Source organism: Eurosta solidaginis, chromosome 3, assembly GCF_040869045.1.
Source record: "Eurosta solidaginis isolate ZX-2024a chromosome 3, ASM4086904v1, whole genome shotgun sequence".
NCBI lineage: Eukaryota > Metazoa > Arthropoda > Insecta > Diptera > Tephritidae > Eurosta > Eurosta solidaginis.
Genome location: NC_090321.1, coordinates 8,462,416 through 8,483,249, shown reverse-complemented (window position 1 = coordinate 8,483,249; position 20,834 = coordinate 8,462,416). Strand labels below are relative to the sequence as shown.

At 35.7% G+C, this 20,834-nt stretch overlaps 2 protein-coding genes across 5 annotated transcripts in view; one reads left to right on the top strand and one right to left on the bottom strand.

The window, feature by feature from the left end:
• Window positions 1-497: 497 nt before the first annotated feature.
• The window catches only part of LOC137243206 (serine protease grass-like), a 44,873-nt gene continuing 24,536 nt past the window's right edge, over window positions 498-20,834 (bottom strand). Inside the window, exons 1-6 of one of the 2 annotated variants that reach the window (XM_067770602.1) lie at window positions 3,408-3,547; window positions 3,141-3,339; window positions 1,557-1,831; window positions 1,185-1,369; window positions 1,024-1,125; window positions 498-960 (exon numbers count right to left, since the gene is read on the bottom strand). In XM_067770602.1, coding sequence (XP_067626703.1) covers window positions 629-960; window positions 1,024-1,125; window positions 1,185-1,369; window positions 1,557-1,831; window positions 3,141-3,339; window positions 3,408-3,436 — 1,122 coding nt within the window. In that variant the 5' untranslated portion in view covers window positions 3,437-3,547 and the 3' untranslated portion in view covers window positions 498-628. Of the gene's footprint in view, window positions 961-1,023; window positions 1,126-1,184; window positions 1,370-1,556; window positions 1,832-3,140; window positions 3,340-3,407; window positions 3,548-20,834 lie in introns of those variants that run through there. The other variant, XM_067770603.1, reaches the window with a different exon arrangement.
• Window positions 13,065-20,834, top strand: part of Cbp53E (Calbindin 53E) — a 262,990-nt gene continuing 255,220 nt past the window's right edge. For 2 of the 3 annotated variants that reach the window (XM_067770610.1, XM_067770604.1), the window contains exon 1: window positions 13,065-13,486. The gene's annotated coding sequence lies outside the window, so the exon portion shown is untranslated. The remainder of the gene's footprint in view (window positions 13,487-20,834) is intronic. The other variant, XM_067770606.1, reaches the window with a different exon arrangement.

Below are 20,834 nucleotides of genomic sequence, written 5' to 3'. Positions count from 1 at the left end.
CTTGCAGATGCCGTTCGGAGTCGGCATTAAACAAGTAGGTACCATCCCGCCAATTTGTAGGAAAAAAATAGGAGCACGACGCAAATTGGAAGAGAAGCTCGGCCTTAGATCTCTTCGGAGATTATCGCTCCTTACATTTATTTTTATTTTTATTTTTATTTTTATTTTTGTTAGCCTAAACAGTTTATCTCAAACTATCTGAGATGTAAACGCTTGTCTTTTGTAATTCAGAAACAAAACATCTAAGCTAGAAGAATCAAACTAGAAATCAATTCTCGCTGGGTGGTGGCGCTTAGGCTAAAATACCCTGTAAACGGGGTATTCCTTATTGTAGTCGATATCAAATCAAAAATTATGAACTTTTGAGTGTCTACTAAAATGGTTATGGAAAGATAATGCTATTCGCTCTTCATTATACTTGGATGTTTAAACGTGGGTTACAGTAAAAGTCATTCTATAAAGTATTTGAGCATTGATTCAGAAAAAAGTCACAAGTCTCAAGTACATGGTAAATTTATTTTTAGAATGTTGAAAATTTCTGTTTTTATTTCTGAAAATAATACCAGACATATTTAAATATACTTATGTGTATTTGAATCACATTTCTTCAGGTATGATCGTGCAGCCCCTACGCTATATTTTCTACAATCCATGGCATATATTGCAAGAGGTTTGCATAAGCTGCCGACTTTGTATTCTCACCACCACAACCCATCAAACCGAACGAAACAATTCCATACTGAACGATACGCTTCAAGGTAACACCATTTATTTTCTTAAATGGTGCAGCGGCAAAAAGTGGTCCCCCGGAATCACCTTTACAGGTATCGATTTTACGCTCACCACCAGCACAAATGTGATCGTAAGTGATGCCAACGCCACGGGGACCAAAAATAGACTGACAAATAGAACGTTCTTGGTGCGGAACCTTCGCATGTTGTAAAACTTCAGTGTTGCTGGCTAAAAAATTACGAAATTGGGAGAAATAAGTGGATTTATTTAACGAAAGACTCTTTGGCTTACTATTTTCGGTATGTCCCCAACCAGCAATTGTGTAATAAGTGGGTAAATTACTGTACTCATATACCAGTGGTGTTATGGGCAAACAAATAGGTTTGATATGCACTGAAAATATAATTACAATTTATACTTTCTTTTTTTAAACTCACAAATTAATAAATAACCTTTAAATTCGACCTCACGATCTAATTTCAGTAAAGCCACATCATGCGTCCATCTAGGCTTATTGTAATTCGGATGTTTAATTTTTTGTTCAATTACGTAATCTTCTGCTGGTGGCAAACAAAGCGTGTCTCCTACACAATCTATTTCTGTTGAGAGATTATGCTCACCCAAGCGCACGCCAATCCTTAAATATGAGAAGTTATACATACACATATTACTGTCGCAAAATTACCACTCTGATGATATGATGTACTTATGAAAGTGTAGGCAGTTATTTAACATAATTCTTTAGTTAATTGTCAAATTCACAAAAAAAAAATGTCAAAAACTGACTACTCATGTTAAATGTGTCAACCATGGGCACTACTTACAAGTCCGATCTTATACAATGTGCTGCCGTTAACACAAATCTAGTTGTTATCAGTGAGCCTCCACACAGGAATGGCCGCTTTGGTACGTTATAGCGTAGTAGTGCCATAAACGGATATTCACCTAGTATTGCGTTTTCACCATTGGCCACACGATCACTTCGTGCGCGCACACAAGGCATTGAGTTCAGTATGGCCAAACCTTGAGGGTTTAAATGTGACAGATGATCGGGGTCGGTGAAGTAGGGATTGGTGTGGTTGCAGCAGACATGAATTTGCTGGAATCAAGAATAGCTGGTTATTATTGTATTATAGATATATGCAGTAGTATTTTTAGCTAACGACACGAGTCCTAATTTGTAATCACATAAAGCAGTACCGTTAGCACGGCCATCATGAACTTCCAGTGTTGTCTGTTTAGCGATAGTTATAGACTTTGTTAATCTAATATCGCAAGACGTGATATGATCCTGAGATTTTGCAGCTTCAATTCACACTTTTTCTGCTTGATTAATAATATGCAATTCCTGTTTCACCCAAACGGATTGGGACGTCTTCTGTATTTTCATCAAAAGCTGCACCCTCCTTTGTCAACTCATCGGCCCCATATGACTGAGAGTCCAGTATATATGTATGTACAACTACAGCCTAAGCACGAGTTCTTCAGCCTCCAGAATTTCTAATGCTTTCGTCACGACTACAATTTTCGCATAAAGTACGCTACAGTAATTTATCAGCGTGTAGGATTTACTCATTTCTGGATCGGTACAGTATACAGCAGATCCTACTCCCTCCGTTAACTTCGAACAATCGGTATACAGGTGTATCGTATATTCTGTTCGAGAGAACTTCTCCGGAAGATTTATAGGCGTGATCGAAGGCAATTTACAAATGAGTTGTGCGCGCCTAAAGCAGTTATGAACACATCGCTGCGAACTAAACAGGCCCGTATTCGATTTCGTCCTAACTAATAAAAGGCCGTACTGGTATGACTGAAAATTCCTCCTAATGGCATTCAGACAGAACAATCTAAAAATTGTGGGAAGTATTTTCCGCTTACATTGACAAGAACTAGACATGGCAATGCCACTTTTCCCTTAATTCATCTTATTTAGCGTTACGTAGCTACCTATGTCGAATGCCACTGAAAATACTTTCCAGGCTCCCAAATCTTCCATCACTCATCAAATGTGACGAAAAATATAAGAAGATCGGACGTGTAGGGCTTTTAAAATATTCATCTCCTCCTTTAATTAATATCTTTGAAAATGTTCCAGTCAGTATCTAGCGATCTTAGAGTGAGGATTTCCATTCAATCCACCGGTCCGTAGTCTTAAAACTTGACTTACTTTATTCTACTAAGTTTCTACATCTCAATAAGCGCTAATTAAATCAATATCGCACTTTCGATTGCATTAAATGTTGCTAGTCGGAAAAAAGTGTTACACACTGCTGCGCTTTTATTACATTTGTCGATAAACATCAGCTGTGAGGAAAACAATTTCAAAGTCGTGTATGTATGTTCCTGGTCTCGCATCAGCGATGCGTGTGCCATGCAGGCTTTCACCTTGTAATTATGCTACTTACATCAGTTCTGCAAAACATTTTCTCCACATCCTTCGAATTACTTAAATTATTTTGATCGCGCCATTGTGTTAAATTGGCACACTCTGTATATATAAGACAATAGCCTCGTGCGCCGTTCGGTGCAGTACAGGGTTCTGTTTCCGCTTGACTTTTGGCAAACGGTATTTCACATATTTGAATAAACACTAACAGTGATAAACTGAAAAATTATGAAATAAAATTAAAATTTTTGCATCTCGTTAATATATTTTTTAGCCTTAAACTTACCAAACAAAGTTGAGCATTTGATTCCGCATCACAACTTGCTTTTAGTCAGTCAGACTATCTATTCCAATTTAAACCGCTTCAGTCAATTTCGCAATTGAAATGAGATGAAAGTGGACTAGAAACTAAACAAATAACAAGAAATTTTGCTCAAAATACGCTGCAAGCTACCTTAGTGATGCCGAACAGTCAGACAGTAAAGAGACCGGTTTTATCAATACTTGTATATGTTTGTTCGTACTAATAGTTCAACGCTTTATATGTGAGCTGAAACCTAAACAACAAGAAAGAAAGAGGAGGAGAATAGGGTCGCAAGTAGGGGAAGAAGAAAGACCTACAGCCGATGAGTTGGTTGTGGAGATCGAAGGTAGTAGAGAAGTAAAACGGAGAAAATTACGATGATGTCAGCTGTTGTTATTGTTGTCGTTGTGTTAACATTGCTTCGCTCCACTGTTAATACAACAGCGATTTCAGCTATGAAAACCGTGGTCGACCCAATCGAGCAGGATAGGGAGCGTATGGCATGGATCTTCGATGCCGTAGAAACAGAACGAAAGAAGTTTGCTGTCAAAAATTTTGCCTTGAGAAACCTTCACTACTTTAACCGATATGAGGACAAAGAGGTTTCGGCCGAAATGAGGAAAAAGCTGAAAGCTATAAGCTCGTTTTATTTGGCAGAGTAAATGAGCCTCGTAAGAGATAAGCAAGGGGTAACCTTATAACAGCTGATTCGACCAACCTTATGAGAATCAATGCAATCGATTATTGGTGCCGCCAAGGTCGTAACCGTATCGTAGCCAACCAATTGGTTTTTGGTTTCCGTCGTAACGATACACCATAGTGTACAAGTACATGTGTGTTGACTTATCTGTCAAGCATTCTGACAGGCACTCGCTGGATTCGGAATGACAGCGAATTCAAAATGGATACCATTACCGAATGCGCCGAATGATTGAAAAATTGAAAAAGTCGAGACGATTGGTAGACAAAAATGTTGTCGTTGAGACCAAAAATGCGACTCTAGACCTGAGATTTCCATCGGGTGAGCGAGGCTGTTTGTAGTTTTGACGTTTATCGCTTAGTGAACACACTTGTATAGGTACACTATGCGATACACAGCTGATTACGTTAGGGATACGACTACAGCGATACGACAAACGGTACCAATGACTCTTAAAGCTGGAGACATTGGTGCTTTATCAGTAACCGTATCGGTAACCTTTTAACAGCTGATTCGACCAACCTTATGAGAATCAATGCAATCGATTATTGGTGCCGCTAAGGTCGTAACCGTATCGTAGCCAACCAATTGGGTTTTGGTTTACCGTCGTAACGATAAACAGCTGATTACGTTAGGGATACGGATACAGCGATACGACATACGGCACCAATGACTCCGGCTTAAACCAAAACCCAATTGGTTGGCTACGATACGGTTACGACCTTAGCGACACCAATAATCGATTGCATTGATTCTCATAAGGTTGGTCGAATCAGCTGTTATAAGGTTACTGATACGGTTACCAATAAAGCACCAATGTCTCCAGCTTTACTCCCTTATGATTCAATCAATATATGAGTAAAACCGATTATTATTTTTACAATCGTGCATCACTATGAAGCGATCTTGGTTATCGCTTGATGTGAGCGGGCTTAACGATTCAATTCTTGGATGTGATTCAATGGGAAATAACGCATGTTATTTGTTAGGAAATCGTTTTGTAGGTCCCCATAACAACCGTAAGTAGTATAGTACGTTGCTGTGTATACCTAACAGGGCCGTACCGGAGGTTGTGGGGGCCCTTGTGTAAAATTCACAGGAGGCCCTTTTTCTAAAAAAAGGTTATACGACATAAAAGATTTTGCTTGTACGATATTTTTATATTATGTTGCATACATAGCTTCTCTACATACTTTTTACAGCCAAATTGTCGTACTATTAATCACTTGTGATTAGCGTTACAAAAAAATAAATATTCTTATATCCAGGCCCGACGAGAGGGGGGGAGGGGCTGGGGGGGATTCCCCCGGGCCCGCGATTTAGAGGTACTAAGACATTTTTTTTAATTCAGGAGAGTCTTTAGTTGTTCCGTGAGCAAATTTTAAGCCGAATTTTAAAAGCAACGAATATTGATAATGATTTTTTGTCTGGGCCTGAGGAGACAATAAAAACATCAAACAAAAATGTATGTTTACATGAATCCGATATCGTAAAGTTTTCGTGGTGACACTGATGAAGTTTCATCTTCAAAAAGTCTTCCAACAATACCACCAACTCTGTATCAAAGTCCAGATTATTTAAAATACTTCGATATCGGTACCATGAATAATGAGTTTTTGCGATCTGAAGAAGTCAACGAAATAATTCGTCGAGGTCATCAAAAGTGTCCTGTTATTTTTCCAAGTGATTGTCATGACGAGGCATTTCCTACCTCGTTGTTAAACAGAATCTTGCCAAATGGAGACAAAGTGGAGCGTGACTGGTTAGTGTGAAGTGCCAGTAGCAATGCTTTTTTTTTGCCTACCATGTCGTCTGTTAAGCACCAATACTTTAAATCGACCTAAGAATTTATTGTCCTGGCGGATATTCGAAATTCCAGGAATGGAAGAAGCTATACGATAAACTGCCATCACACGAAAATACTCAAGATTACATTAAATGTTATATTCAATGGCGATCTTTACAAAATCTAATTCAAAAGGAGGCTACAATTGATACACTTATCAATGAACAGCTAATCACTGAAACTCAAAAGTGGAAAGAAATTTTATATAGAATTTTGGACACTATTTTCTTTTTGGGTGAAAGAGGCCAAGCTTTTAAAGGCGAAAGAATATATCTTGGTGAACGAAACGATGGAAATTTGTTGGGCATCTAAGATCTCATAAGCCAATATGAGCCGATACTTAGAGATCATGGAGAGTTTGGATTTCACAACAGCAGAACAAACGTTTTTAAGTTCACTATCTTTCCCCAGACATTCAGAACGAGTTTGTGCAACGCACGTGAGGGAAACTATATTAGATCAAGGCAAGAAAGCACAAGGGTTCGATAACGGCGTCAATATGAAAGCAGCTTACAGCGGAGCACTACGTTACATTCTCGACAAAAACTCGAATGCTGATTACTCGCCTTATGCAACCCACAGTCTCAATTTATATGGTGTTGATGCTGCAGAATATTGTACGGCTGCAATTACTTTCTTCAGCGTTGTACAAAAATGTTTTACTATTTTCAGCAGCACTCAACAACGATAGGACATCCTCAAAAAAAAAAAAAAATGTACCGAGCTCTCTTCATAGTCTTTCAGCCAAAAGCCAAATTTGACTGCGCAAGCATACGGAGATGTTACCGGCATTCTCAAGTACATCAACAAGTTCGAATGTATCTTGCTGTCCTCAATTTGGTTGAAAATACTGACTACCATTAATGAAAGAAACGTGGTCCTCCAAGCTAGAGACACCACCATAGATGTTGAGGTCCGACATCGAGATACCTTATAAGCTGATTTGAAGTTGATCAGGAACCAATGGGAAACAATTTTAAACGAATGCAAAACAGTTGCTATTCAATGGAACATCTCGCAAAAGTTTCCGGACATTCGAAAGAGAAAACCCAAAAGACGTTCTGAAGATGATTTAAATGAGATGATTACGGATGATTCAAAGTCTGATTTTAAAAATAATACATTCCTGGTCATCGTTGATTCGGTAATCACTGGCATTACTGAACGATTTGCAGCTATGGGAGCGAGCCGTTTTCCTTTTTGTGGCAATTTGAAGACATGGATGAAACTACGGTTCGGGCGAGCGCAGCAAAATTTGCCGAAAAATACAAGTCGGACATTTATCAAAGCTTAGAATATGAAATAATTCACTTGAAACACATTTACGAAGCAAATTTTGATAAAGGTCTGCCACCATTAAAGTTGCTAAATGCTATCTACATATGTTCAAAATCTGTATACGATTTTCTCCAACATTTGTGTTGCTTTACGTATCTTTTGCACTATACCTGTCACTGTAGCTAGTGTACAACGTTCCTTCAGCGTCCTTTCAAGAATCAAAAACTTTCATAGATCGTGTTCATCTCAAGAGCGAGTTTCAGAACTTGACACGCTTTGTGTTGAATCCGTTTTGGCAAGACAGTTAAATTTTGATATTATTATAAAAATTTTGCAGCGAAAAAAGCAAGTAAAGACACTCTTTCATATCCGAACTTTCTATACTGAATAATTAAAATTTATAATCATCATTAAATTTATCAGAAATGTTTTAAAATGTTACCAAATAACTAGAAAAGATTATTTGAAACAATATGTGGCTTTTAAAAGAGAATTTTATTTCTACGTTACAGTAATATTGTGTAAATAGTAAATATTCTGTGTTAATTTTATTGTCAGCACTTAGTCTAAAAATAATTTAGTTGATATGGCCAAACATTTTTTTTGATGTAATCTATCAATAATGATTCATGAATGAGACGTCGTTAATTCAAGTTAGTCAAATGTATTAGTGGATTTTTTATAGGGGGCCCGTTTAGTCCCGGGCCGGGATTTTCTCTCTACGGCCCTGCTTATATCACTAGCAAATTAATGACTAATGCTCAATGTAAAATCTCAGAAACATTATTACTTCAAATTTTCTTGCAAATGTTGTGAGTTTCTTGTGTCTCTCGTTCTAGAAAAGTTTTTTTCTACTTTTCATACTCGCAAAATCATCGATTGTTTTTGAAAAATCAATACTCCGAGCTCTTTCATTTTCAACAGATAGAACTGCCAGTCCACTTAATCCTTCATTACCCATCGAACTTCGCAAATAATTTTTGATCAAGTTTAATTTTGAAAACGATCGTTTAGCGGTGGCAGTTGTTGCATTTTCGGTGAAACTTTTGCGACTCAGGGGTTTGGGGGCCCCCCGCACCGCTTGCACCAGTCTCGGTAAGGCCCTGGTACCTATGTACATATGTTTCAGCTACGTATGAATTTCTGCCGATTTACTCACTGTTGCAACGATTCATAAATGCAACTGATTATACGCTAGGGATTGCCTTATTCTACGCAGCTGTATTTGTACTGCGAATAAAAGATTGGCGAAAAAACGAAAGAGTTTAGCGATGTTTTAATATCATATATAGTATTGTTACGAATATTAGCAAAACTAAGGGGTGCTGCTATCTCTAAGCTGATGCTAAACAGTGATATCATGTACATCCATAGAACAATCATTATGTATCTACATAAACGAAACAATAATTGCGTCTACACATATGTACCATGTACGTATAAGAGCAACGGAGAATCAATGCACAAACACATGCATATATCTGAGATACTCCTGAAAGTATGCAATGAGAGAAGCTTTAAAATAGTGCAATTGTAGTTACAGCTGAGAAGTTTGAGAGCTGATGGCAACTAGTAGATTCTGGAAATGGAAGCTCTTAGAAGATGCGAACGTTGAAATCAGAGAGTATAAAAGGCAAAAATGTAGAGGCGCTGGAATTCAGTTTGATTTGAGCTATCAAGCAGTTTCGATTAAGACGCTATCTAGCGAGCCATAGCAGTATTATTTTGAAAGTCAGTTTAAGCTATCAGTTTGGTTATTAAGCCAGCTAGTTGCAAAGTATAAGTGTTATTGTGAAGTACTTTAATAAAGGCCATTTTTCTGGAGTTATTTATTCAACAGTTTAGTGATATGAACTTAGCAAAAGGGCAAATAAGAGGATTTGCAAGTAAAATCGTTACAGTATATACTTACTAAATTTGACGGATCAAGAAAATCTTTTCGATACTCTTTTGATTCGATGTGCTAGAAAATTGGATTTCATATGTCGCTTATTGCGTGTACTAGACAAGTTAGAAGTAGAGAGAGCGCGAGGGGTAAACATTTTTGCAAACTTTCTTAAAATCATTCAACCCGAATACGTTTATTGGGCTGGACCATCAAATTTTGTTTATTCATTTTGGTATGATGAAAAAATTGTTCGTACTTACTTAAATTGGGGCTTAACCGTATAAACGTCTTTGCTTTGCTAACTGGCACCAATTGATAACATCAGGGGAATTTAAATCGTTTTCCACCTAGTCCTTCCAGCGGAGTGGGGGCAGTCCACTCCGTCTGCTTCCATAAGGGGGTTTCGATAAAATACTTTCTTGGCTGGAGGGTGGAGCCGTATGTAGAAGTCCACGAAAGTGGGGAAAGCTTCTGATCGCCATTCATATGGGAATGGCCAGAGCGATTCTTTGGCATGCGGTTCAAGCAGCTCACTACTTCCCGTCCCTAGCTGGATCATCATATTTTATTCGGATAACGTGGCGTAGCCACTGTGTTTTGATAAGCACAAAGCTCATACAGCTCATCATTAAATTTTCTTCGGTATTTTCCGCCGATAAAGCGTATAGATCCGTAAATCTTTCGATGAACTTTTCGTTCGAGCACTCACAGAAGCGCTTCATCAGATGTTGTCAGTGTCTATGCTTCTGCACCATATAGCAGGATGGGAACAATAAGTGACTTATGGTGCTTGATTTTCATTTGCCGAGAGATCACTTTACTTTTCAATAGCATAATTAAGCCAAAGTAGAATTTATTGGCAAGAGTTATTCTTCGCTGGATTTTGCTAAGTTTGAGTTAAGTAATTATTCGAGGCTAAAGTTCAATCTCAATTTGTATGAGATTCGCCATATGGTTTGTATGGTTAAACCAAAGCCAAGAGTCATGATGAGGCACCTCTAAACATTAAAATAAAAACCTGAAATGTTTATAGGCTAGATATTATTTTGTATGTTCTGAGCAATATTGCAACCATATTTTTTGGTCCACCCTAATATTTAATTTTTAATTAGTCAAGCGTTTTAAGATGTTTAGATGCAATGATGATCAAATCCGTATATATATAAATATGTATACATTTGTATACAAAGTTATGCAATTCTTATCAAAAAGGCGATAAGCGATTTTTCCGAAATAATATAGCAAAATAAAATAAATTCATTGATAGTTATGATGATGTGAGTGATTAGCAGCTTCTTGGTTATTATGAACTAATTATTTTTCGAGAAAATTATACTGAAGAGCAAAACCCAGATTATAATAATGCTTTACGGATTTCTTAGTTGGTTTTCCACCAGGGTGGAATGCTGTTGCCAGAGTTGGGCAAAATTTATTCGAATAACGAATAAAGGATAAAAATAATAATAAGAAATAATGCACTACTCCCAAATAGATGGGAAAGCTTACTAAAAAGATAAAAATATTTTTTTTCAAAACAAATTGCTTATCAAAAATTTATTCAGGGCGTATTTATTCGAACCCACTTAGAAAATTATTCTTCTTAAAAAAATGTATCCGAATAATACCAACTCTAACTGATGCAAATAAGAATAGTTTTCCACCTTCCCTTGTCAAGTTTCCTTTGCAGCCAAACCGAATTTGGCTTAGGCCGAGGTGAACAACGCCCAAGCCGATTTGTCGACGAAACCGGTTTGTCTTCAAAGAACAGGGATAAGAGAAACCCGTTTCCTTATAAATCATGTTTTTTAGTTATTCTGAATTGAGTTGAGATTCGTATACCCTATTGTAGCTCACTTATCATCACAACTAAATTGTTTTAAGTGAAGATATCCAGAAATATTTAGTGGATACAGAAAAACGTCCAATATGAACCAAAAAGTTTAGTAGTAGTGAAGTACCCATAGTACTGAATATTTAGCTAAAAATTTTAGTTTTGTGCACTATGCCCAACTATGAAGTGCGCACTGGTCCAAAATATCTCCCATATGGTTTGGTAGATGCTCAACCGACTTGAACAGCGGTCCCATCAAAAGCTGGAAGTGAAAGGGAGTACATTTCTTTAGCGGAGAAGTCTCGAGTATGAACTGCGGGTAATATAAACTCGGCAGATTCAAGAATATTTGCCAACATTCTGCCACCAAGTCAATTCACCCGTTTACAAGTTTGCACTCTCAGGCATTTCAGCATTCATCTTCTTGTGCCACTCCGCCAAGAACAAGTATTGCATAAAATGCGGGTACTTATCCATCGTAAAATGCATTTTTACAAATAATTTTTAGTTTTTTCCTCATCCCTTGCTTTTTATTGGCACTACTTAGCTTACACAGAATACTTTTGTGTAATGTTTTTGTTGGTATTTGAGCAAATCTTTTGTTTTTATTATGATTTTAACCATGTCCAACAGTTTGTTTTGAAATTAAGCCAGCGAGAGAAAGTGAGTAGCACAAATAGAAGTGTTGTTTTATTTACATAGGCCGCTTGTGTGCGCATGAGTGCTGAGTATGTATGTATGTACAAGTCATGGCAGAAACAATTTCGGGTTTGAAGGACGTTATAGAGTGGTGGTACTTAAGTGGTGAATTAGTTTAGGACAGTGTGTTAAAAGTTATATATTAAATATTTTAATTATATTATAAGGTGCTGTTTGGATAGGGCCAAAATAGTTTCGTCTGAGCAGTGGTCTTATTAAAGGATTTATTTAACATTGGATTAACAACAATAATTTTTTTAATTTTCCAAAGTCTGTAGAAGACCGTGTCCTTCATTTAACGAAAATGATCTTAGCCTTTTTTAAGATATATGAGTTAGCTACGGCCTACAATGGACACTGGAATGTAGTATTTATGGAGACAACGTACCTTAGGACAGTCTATAATGCTCAATAAATTCAGATTTGTGCACGGATCATTGTATGTAAAATATCTTATGAGAAAGTAACTTTAAAACTGGCTTAATAATTAAATGGAGCTAAAACAGAACGTTATTGTTGCAGCTGCAAATGCAAAACACTCTACGACAGCAACGTGAACGACTTGCTTGACCACTTCGAACCCTTGCTCATCATGCGTAATATCCGTTGGTTAGCCATTAAATCGAGACGCCTTTTCTCAAACCTTTATCTTAGGATGTACGATCATTGCAGCGTCTTTCAGTTCCTACTTACTCTAGATTTTCTTTTCCTTCATTCTTTATTTTTTTCTTTATTGCTTTTTGCTCTAACACCCCGCTCACTTTCCCTCTTCTTTATCCACCGTCTACAACTTTGCCTCTGTGTCTACGTCTATTTCTTCCTCTACCTCTACCTCTATCTCTACATCTAAGTCTACCTATAAATCTATGTATGTACATATTCAGCATTCTCGTCGAAAAAATTTATTTAAAAACTTTAATTTGAATTGGTGTCTTAATTGTCATGCATCTACATCTACGTTCAGTATACGAAATTGTAATCACCACTAAACATTAATACGTATTAAATCCCTACTACACCCATGAGCTATAAACATTTTCATTCATGTTTTCCACTTACAATTTTTTTTCGTTTTTACTTTATATGTACATCTGTACCAGGCATGCTTAACGAATCGTAACGAAATGATATCGTTTCGTTCGTTAAGCATGCCTGATCTGTACATACATAGCAATGTGCATATGTTGCTCTCAAGATGACCCAGGAAAAATATTCTTCAGCTCCCACACACACACACATATACATATATATATATATATATGTGCAACTCTCTCAGCCAATATTGTTATTGCTGTGGTGAATTAAGTATCCAACCAACAATATTGCCGTTGGCCTTTACGCCAATGCACCACACAAATCTATCAGGAATTTTCAAGCAAAAACCCTGCTACGCACCATAAACTAAACAGTCTGCAAAGGATTCTCAAAGCAAACGTTTCAAATAGCTTAAATGCAAATTGCGACGCGCTTTTGAAAAGTTTGTGTAACCAAATAATTCTTTGAAAGTGAAAGAAATTTAAAGTTAAAAATACATTTGGACGAAAATAGGAATAGGATTTTTTTGTGTAGATCACAATTCACTATTTGTGTATGTAAAATTATAGAAAATTAAAAAAACATTAAAGCGGAAAAACAAATTTATGTTAGAACGAAAAAATATTTTGTTAAAGCACGCAAAACAAATTTGACTGCTAAAATTTAAGTGAGTGTGAGCAAAGCTTTTATAACCGGAATACCTGAAGTGTATGCGGAATTCCAACGCTAAAAAGTCAAAAAGTTTAATACATAGGAAATACAACAACTGTTTTCCAATTCACTGGTACATTTTCATATTTATTGTACATTTTGTTATTGTCTATTTTCTCACATTTATTACTTACATATGTATGTGTCAAGGGGTTTTGTTGGAGTTAGTGTTTGCTTGAAGTGGGAGCTGAAAATAATATTATTATTTAGTAATAAGTCTGAAATACTTTTATCGGCAAGAGAAAATGCATCGCAACAGCGGATACTTTAATGGTGTTCTTTTATGAAAAAAATGTTACCCTTAATTTGCACTATTAAGCTCTAACTTTGGGCTATCTGGAGCTATGGAAAATGATTCTATTTGTAGGCAATAAGACCCCCTTTCTTATCTATTGGAAAATATTTTGTGGAAGGAACACACAAACTCACGAGGCGGCTGAGAAAAACCAACAGGGCGACGCGTCGTATGAGTAACTTAATATGAAAAAATACAGCGCAGTTCATATCGTCGACGTTCTGGTAAAAATTACTAAGTCCCATTGATTTAATGACTTTAGCCTGTCATAAAAAGGTTTGCATGCGACATGGTGATTAAATCTTAAGTATGCCAGCAGCTATACGTGCTGAAATGGATTTGATGAGGTTTGCCTGTCGAAATTGTTTCTTTTTGAGAATATTTGCTGTCATTAACTCAAATGCCAAATATGGACTTAGTGACTTTTGCTTGAACGCCGACGATACATACTTAAATTTATGCACATAACCCAACCATATTATACAAGTTTAAAACAATCATATCGTTTTTCTTAGTTTCAATATTCTTCTCCTATGAATCTTGTTTAAAAACCATATGAATCAGCGCTCCAAACGTTTTTGAAAAATCTGAAAGGTTATAATTTTTTTTTAAATTATTTTGTTTTTAAAATCAAAAAGCCACAGGGTTAGAATATGAGCCAAAATTTTGATAAATTCATTGATTTCAGCAATTTTTCAAACGTTCTTCCCCCAAATTTGAAAACTCTGTTATCTAATTTTATTTGGTTTAAAATTTAAACCTAACTGAATAATTAGTAAAAAATCTCAAAATTGTTTCAAAGCAAAACCAAAAAGTTTAAAAAATCTAAAAATAAAAATTTGTATATATTTCTAGTTTTATAACAAAACTGCAAAGTTTAAACTTACTGCCGAAAATGTTAAAAAAAAATGTTATCATATATGTTGTTATAGTTTTCTTATACAGATGTGCTTGCTCAGTAGGTAGAGTTCACGACTATGTTTCATAGACGCGAAATCTATCGACGTACCGCACAAATTTCTCCTTTTATACCTTTCATGAAAATAAAATGGTACATTAAATTAGGTCCGATTCTCGAAAATTGTATGTCCTTTAGTGGAATGAGATAAATCCACCAATAGGTATACCGAAATTGCCAGGACGACAGGCTGAGTTCATGTAGCCATATCCGTCTGCCTGTCTGTTTGAACGCAAACTAGCCCCTCCACTTTTGAGATATATTGAAAAAATTTGGCGAGTGAGTATATTTGGGTGACTGATTAATCATTTGTTGGAATCGACTGGATCGGATTTCTATAGTTTATAACTCCCATACAATCGAATTTTCGATTGATAGTGTTTTCATAATTTTTTCCTATTTTAACAGCTATAAGCTTGATATTTCACAGCATTCTTACCTACACCTGCCTGTATACCTCATAACACTGTTGTCTCGAAAAGTGGTCGAAATCGCTCAGATATGCAATCAATTGCTCAGATAAAAGGTTTTTCTTAATTTCTTCCTCGTTTTAGGAGCTTAAAGCTTCAAATTTTACCAGATGCTTACATATGTATATGACAAACGGTATATTCTGAAAACTTGTCAAGAACGGTCAATATAGAGCTGGTTGTTCAGATTTTATGAATTTTTAAAAATTCGTCACATTATTGTTAAGCCCCATTAATGAAAGGTATGAGGTTTACGGCACATTTTTTTCAATACACTTACATGCATTTCATTTGCTATGTCATTGCAAAAGCTCAATATCAAAAGCCGTAGTTCATTTTTTCAGTAATCAGCAATTGTCAATATAAAATTAAATAAAAAGAAAAAGTTATAAATGAAAAAGGTGGTTCTTGGCCCTTAGAACAAAACCCTGAATTCCTTTAGTATCTTAATGTGAGCTTCTACGTGTTAGATAGGTTTTAATATATTTTTTTTGATCCAAATGAGCACACAGAAAAGAAGTATATTCGGAATTTCGAATACATATTAAAAATCTGAAGTTTACTGCCAAAAATCACTTTCTCTCAAGTTGAGGCATACCGTTATATATACAAATCGCATACCAAGATCAACAGGGACTAACTCAAACATTTAAATGTCAAAGTTACATACCGAACTATATGGAAAGTGGACGAGGGGCCGTTCCATTCGAAATAATCTTATTTATGGCGCATTTTTATTTTTTTCCGCAGTTGGAACTGTAAGCGAACTATTCTAAACAATCTTACTAATGGCGTGATTTCTTTTAAATTATCTTTGAATAGGTTAATATTTTGGAAACTGTTTCTTCCGGGAAGTGGACCAAAGATCGAGCTATTTCAAAACAACGATTTATGAAACCGTTGGCTTAAAATTTGATAAATAATTTAATTATTGCCTGGAGGGAATGGGGATAGGGTGAGAGAAGTTCAAGGGTAGAAGAAGAGGACAGGGTGGGGAGACGCCAGGGCGTAGAGAGAGGGAAATTGTGAGGTGGAGAAAGATATGAATAAAGTGGGGAAAAGAAAAAAACAGCACGAGTGAGAGAAAAACGGGAGAAAAAGGCAGCGGAGAGTAAATGGGAGAAATAAACGTATTATAGTTACAACTAAATGGATTTTTCGAATGGAGACTGATGTATTTTTGATTATATGGTTAACACAATAGTCGAGGATATCGCAGGCCATGGATGCCTCAACATTTGCCAAAGGGGGCTTTGTCCTCGAACTTTAGATGAGTGTGTCCAAATTTTAGATTTTTTCCTGTTTTTTATTTCTTTTTTGCCGTTTTATTTATTTGGCTTCATTCTGGAAGATAAAAACATTTTTTTCCGCACCAAATTTTTCGACTGAAAAGAAATTGATTTTAGGATTTTATTTTTCTTCAGACCGAGGACGCAGACTAAAATCTGCTTCCAAAGCTGAAGTCAGAGAGAGCAAACTCTGTTGGATGTTGTTAGTCATACAAAAAATATTTGCAGAACACTTGGTCTCATCGCAATGAGAAGCTCATTTGATGTTTCTTATTAAGATCTTTTTAAATTTATTATTTTTGCAAAGAAAATATAAACATACAAATTTCCAAATAGTTTTTTTCACAAAAATTTACAAATTGAATGTATAAATAAAAAAGAAGATAAACTAAGGAATTGAATTTTAGGAAACAAAATTAATAAAAAATATAAATCACAGGAATAAACAAAAAACTAAGTGTAAACAGAAGCACACCGTCACACACACATACATAAAAATATTTCCATATAAACATTTAAAAACAATTAGTAGAACTTAATTGAATAAAAACAAATTCGAAAAGCTGCAAATAGAAGTAAGAACAGGAGAAAAATTGAAAACCACAAATATAAAAAAATGCAAGTAAATAAAGTATTATCGCGCAAATCTGTACATTAGGGTGGGCCAAAAAAAATATTTTTCTTCTCATTGGTCCGAAGAGATAGCGTATAAACATTTCAGGCCTTAATTTCAATGTTACACGGCCTACAAAAACGGTGCAGATGATTTTTTTTATGTTGACTCACTTAGTAGTTATTTTAGATTAAAGTTCAACCCCAAATTGTATGAGATTCCTCACACGGTTCGTATGCAAGAACTAAAGTCGTTAGAGGTATATCTAAAGTTTAAAATAACAAGTAAGGAAGTCTATGTTCGGGTGAAACCGAACATTACACATCCAGCTGTACATTTGAAATGCTGTTGTTGTTTGTTTTGTGTGCTTAATAGTGTTACAAGGCTGCGCAATAATTCATATGCATATGGTTCTATTCTGAACTAATTTTCATTCAAAAGAAGCAAAAGGGATACGCAGGCTAACACCAATTACCTTGAGCGGGTAATAATGCAGTTTTACTTCAGATACCCAGCCAGCATATTTTGAAAATTTTGACCAAAAAATATTTAAATATCATACCCCAAGATGATTAAAAACGTTCAAATTTAAAAGCATTTTCTATTCGAAAATTAATGTATCGTCGGGAGAAAAATGTACCTTAAATGTGATTATTATTGAATAATCATTTATGATTCCTATTTCGAATCGCTTTTTATTCATATTTGATATCATTGTAAAATTGAGCTTTAATTGTTTTAGAGTAATATTTGACTTCTTTTCACAGTCATTTTCTGATCATATTCGTGAACATATTTCAATCGTTTTGGTTGAGATTTTTGAATGCGAATATTATGCATTTATTCTTCATATCTCATTCAAAATAAGATACTACATAATAATCTTATTTCATCGGGAGAAGAAAGCATGCGGAAGTGAGCTATTTGAACCACATGTCACTCGCAAACAAACTTGACCGATATACACCTGCGACTATTACATTCAACATCAGCTATGATCGTCAATATCTTAAAATATGTACGATACGGTAGGGGATATTGAAGCCGTATCCAGGTATGCCAAGATAGTTTCACTTACCTGGAGTTCAAATAGCTCACAACCTTTGTATTGTCCAACTATTATGTATTTTCTGGGAAGCCGAAGGTGGAGAAATGGTTGGGTAAATCTTCGGTCACAAGCAGCATTTCTTGCCTTGAAGAATATCTTTTGTATAAATAATACAATTTTTATATGACTTATTTTGTAAGATCGCGGGTTCGTATCAAGCTCAAGGCCTAAAAATAATTTTTTATCATTATTATTGTTATGATAAATTTTTTCGTAATTGAAAAAAATTTTTAATTAGAACAGAAAAAAGAAAAAATTTAGACAACTGCCAAAGCTCGTTGTATAGATCCATTTCGGGAACTGCTAAATTCCTTCATCGGCAACGTTTAGGCGCCGCTGCTATAACCATTCAGCCATCACAGCGGTTTTTTGTTTGAAGTAGGATTAATGGTGGGCGGTGCCACGCCCATTAAAAAATTTTTTTTAAGTTTTTATCAAGAGTCTTAATATCAGTCCACACGTCAAATTTCAACATTCTAGGTGTATTATTTACTAAATAATCCGGTTTTTTGTGTTTTCCAAAATGTTATATATATAAAAAGTGGGCGTGGTTATCATCCGATTTCTCTCATTTTCAATACCATTCTATTCTGGGTCCAGTTAAGCTCGTGTACCCAATTTGGTGAAGATATTTCAATATTTACTCAAGTTATCGTGTTTACGGCAGACGGATGGACGGACATGGCTTAATCAAATATATTTTCGATACTGATGATTTTGATATATGGAAGTCTATATATATCTCGATTCCTTTATACCTGTACAAACAACCGTTATCCAATCATAGTTATAACACCCTGTGTACAAGTACAGCTGGGTATAAAAATCAGAAATTTTTAGGGGCTATCCTTTTGGATGTCGCGACGAATATTTTTACTATACTAAAAGGAAATAAATAGTTGTTTCGGCCCATGCCAATGTTCATGCACATGTGTGTATAATTGGTGTTTAATTGCGTGATTGATGGCGGCTTTGTTGTTTTAACAGATAAGCGGAAAAGGTGAAGGCAAAAGTCAAATGCGGGAAAAATTTTATTTTTTTCTTGTTAATTTATTAGCTATTACAAATTAATTTAGACTTGTTTCAAAAGAAAATATTAAAAAACAGCTAATGAAATGATAATGCACAAAATGTATAACACCAACGGCCGCTGTAGTGTGGCGATGGCGAGCTCCGCCTACCACACAGAAAGTTCTATGTTCAGGTCCCGGGCAAAGCAACTTTTAATAAAACAAATAGTACGCATGAAAGTTGGTCGAAATTATACCAGATTTATAATAACTCAAAAATAGTCGTCTCTGTTAGTATCAGCTAAAAATAAATAAAAATGGTAGAAGAGGATGATTAGGGCTAATAGTGAAATTGGTCTTGCAAAAATTTGACGTCTTTCATGTTATGCTTCTTAAATAAATTTTAGATGTTTGTTTATTTTCAGTAATTAAGCTAACTAAAGACCGAAAGCCTGTTTGGAGATTTTTTTTTTATTTTTAGTTTTTACTTAATTTCACACGCTGCCTAAGCACTTGCCTTAATTTTTTATGCAGTATTTGCGCCCAAAAGGCACTATTTTCACTTTGGAAAAAAAGTCAATGTCAACACTCACGCAGCAAATGCATAAACATTCTCATACTAAAACGCATTTATGAATGAATGTGAGACACTTCAAAGGATGTCTGTCATGCTGTTGTTGCATGACCCTGCAGTGCACCGCTATGTACATACTTGCCAGAAGGCATTGAAGGGCAAATACATGTATTTATATACACACGCATAAGGCAAGCACCCTTAACTGCTTACCCCTCCTGCAGCCTTTGAACTTTTATCTACTTGGTGGAAGAAACTGTAGCTGAGATGGAGACAACAATCCTTTTCCTACTCACTTATGCTTTAATGTATGAAGACACTTCTGACAGGCGTAATTTTTCGCACCCTTTTTTTGATTACTTTGTTTTTATCAGGAGTACTTAGCTCACAGAGGCTCAAGTAGAAGCCTTGGCCTTTCTGTCATACAGATTTTGCGGAGATTAGGGTCATGAAAAAAAAACGATAAACACAAAATTCAGACCTGTTTTATAATATGCATGCAGAAACAAGTTTATTTTTTTCAGGGCAGAAATTTGCTTACCTAACAAGCTAGAGGTTTATGTTACATAACCTATTAGGTTAGGTTGCAATAGCCGGTCCGTGAGGACCTCACTGAATGAGTCCATAGTGCTACCAGGAGTTTGCTCAACGACCAAGTTGAAAACTCGTATCAGAAACCAGGACCTATGTTATAAAAAAAAGCTCCGTCGTCTTGGCAAATACTATAAGCTTTCTAGAACCTATGCTACTTACTGCTAGTATATATTGTAGCTGTGCCACTCTTAATATTAGGAGTCCTAGCCTGGCGAGCGTAGGGCAAGAGTAGTTTTGTTAATCTAAATTTGTAAGACCTTTTTAAGATCTTCGCCATTTTTCAGCCTCGCGCTTGGTTCCACGTCTAACTTGCTTGGTCGATCGTGCAATCTTGCACAGTATGGTTGAGATGTCTACTTACAAAAGTTTCGACCAAATTTTATACCAGTTTATTTTTTCAAATATTTTGCAAATGGTAAATAAAAATTTGTATTCCATATAAGCTTTTTATAAATTTATTTGCTCTAAAATAGTTCCGGACACTTTTAGACCACAACTTTCTTTGCTTGT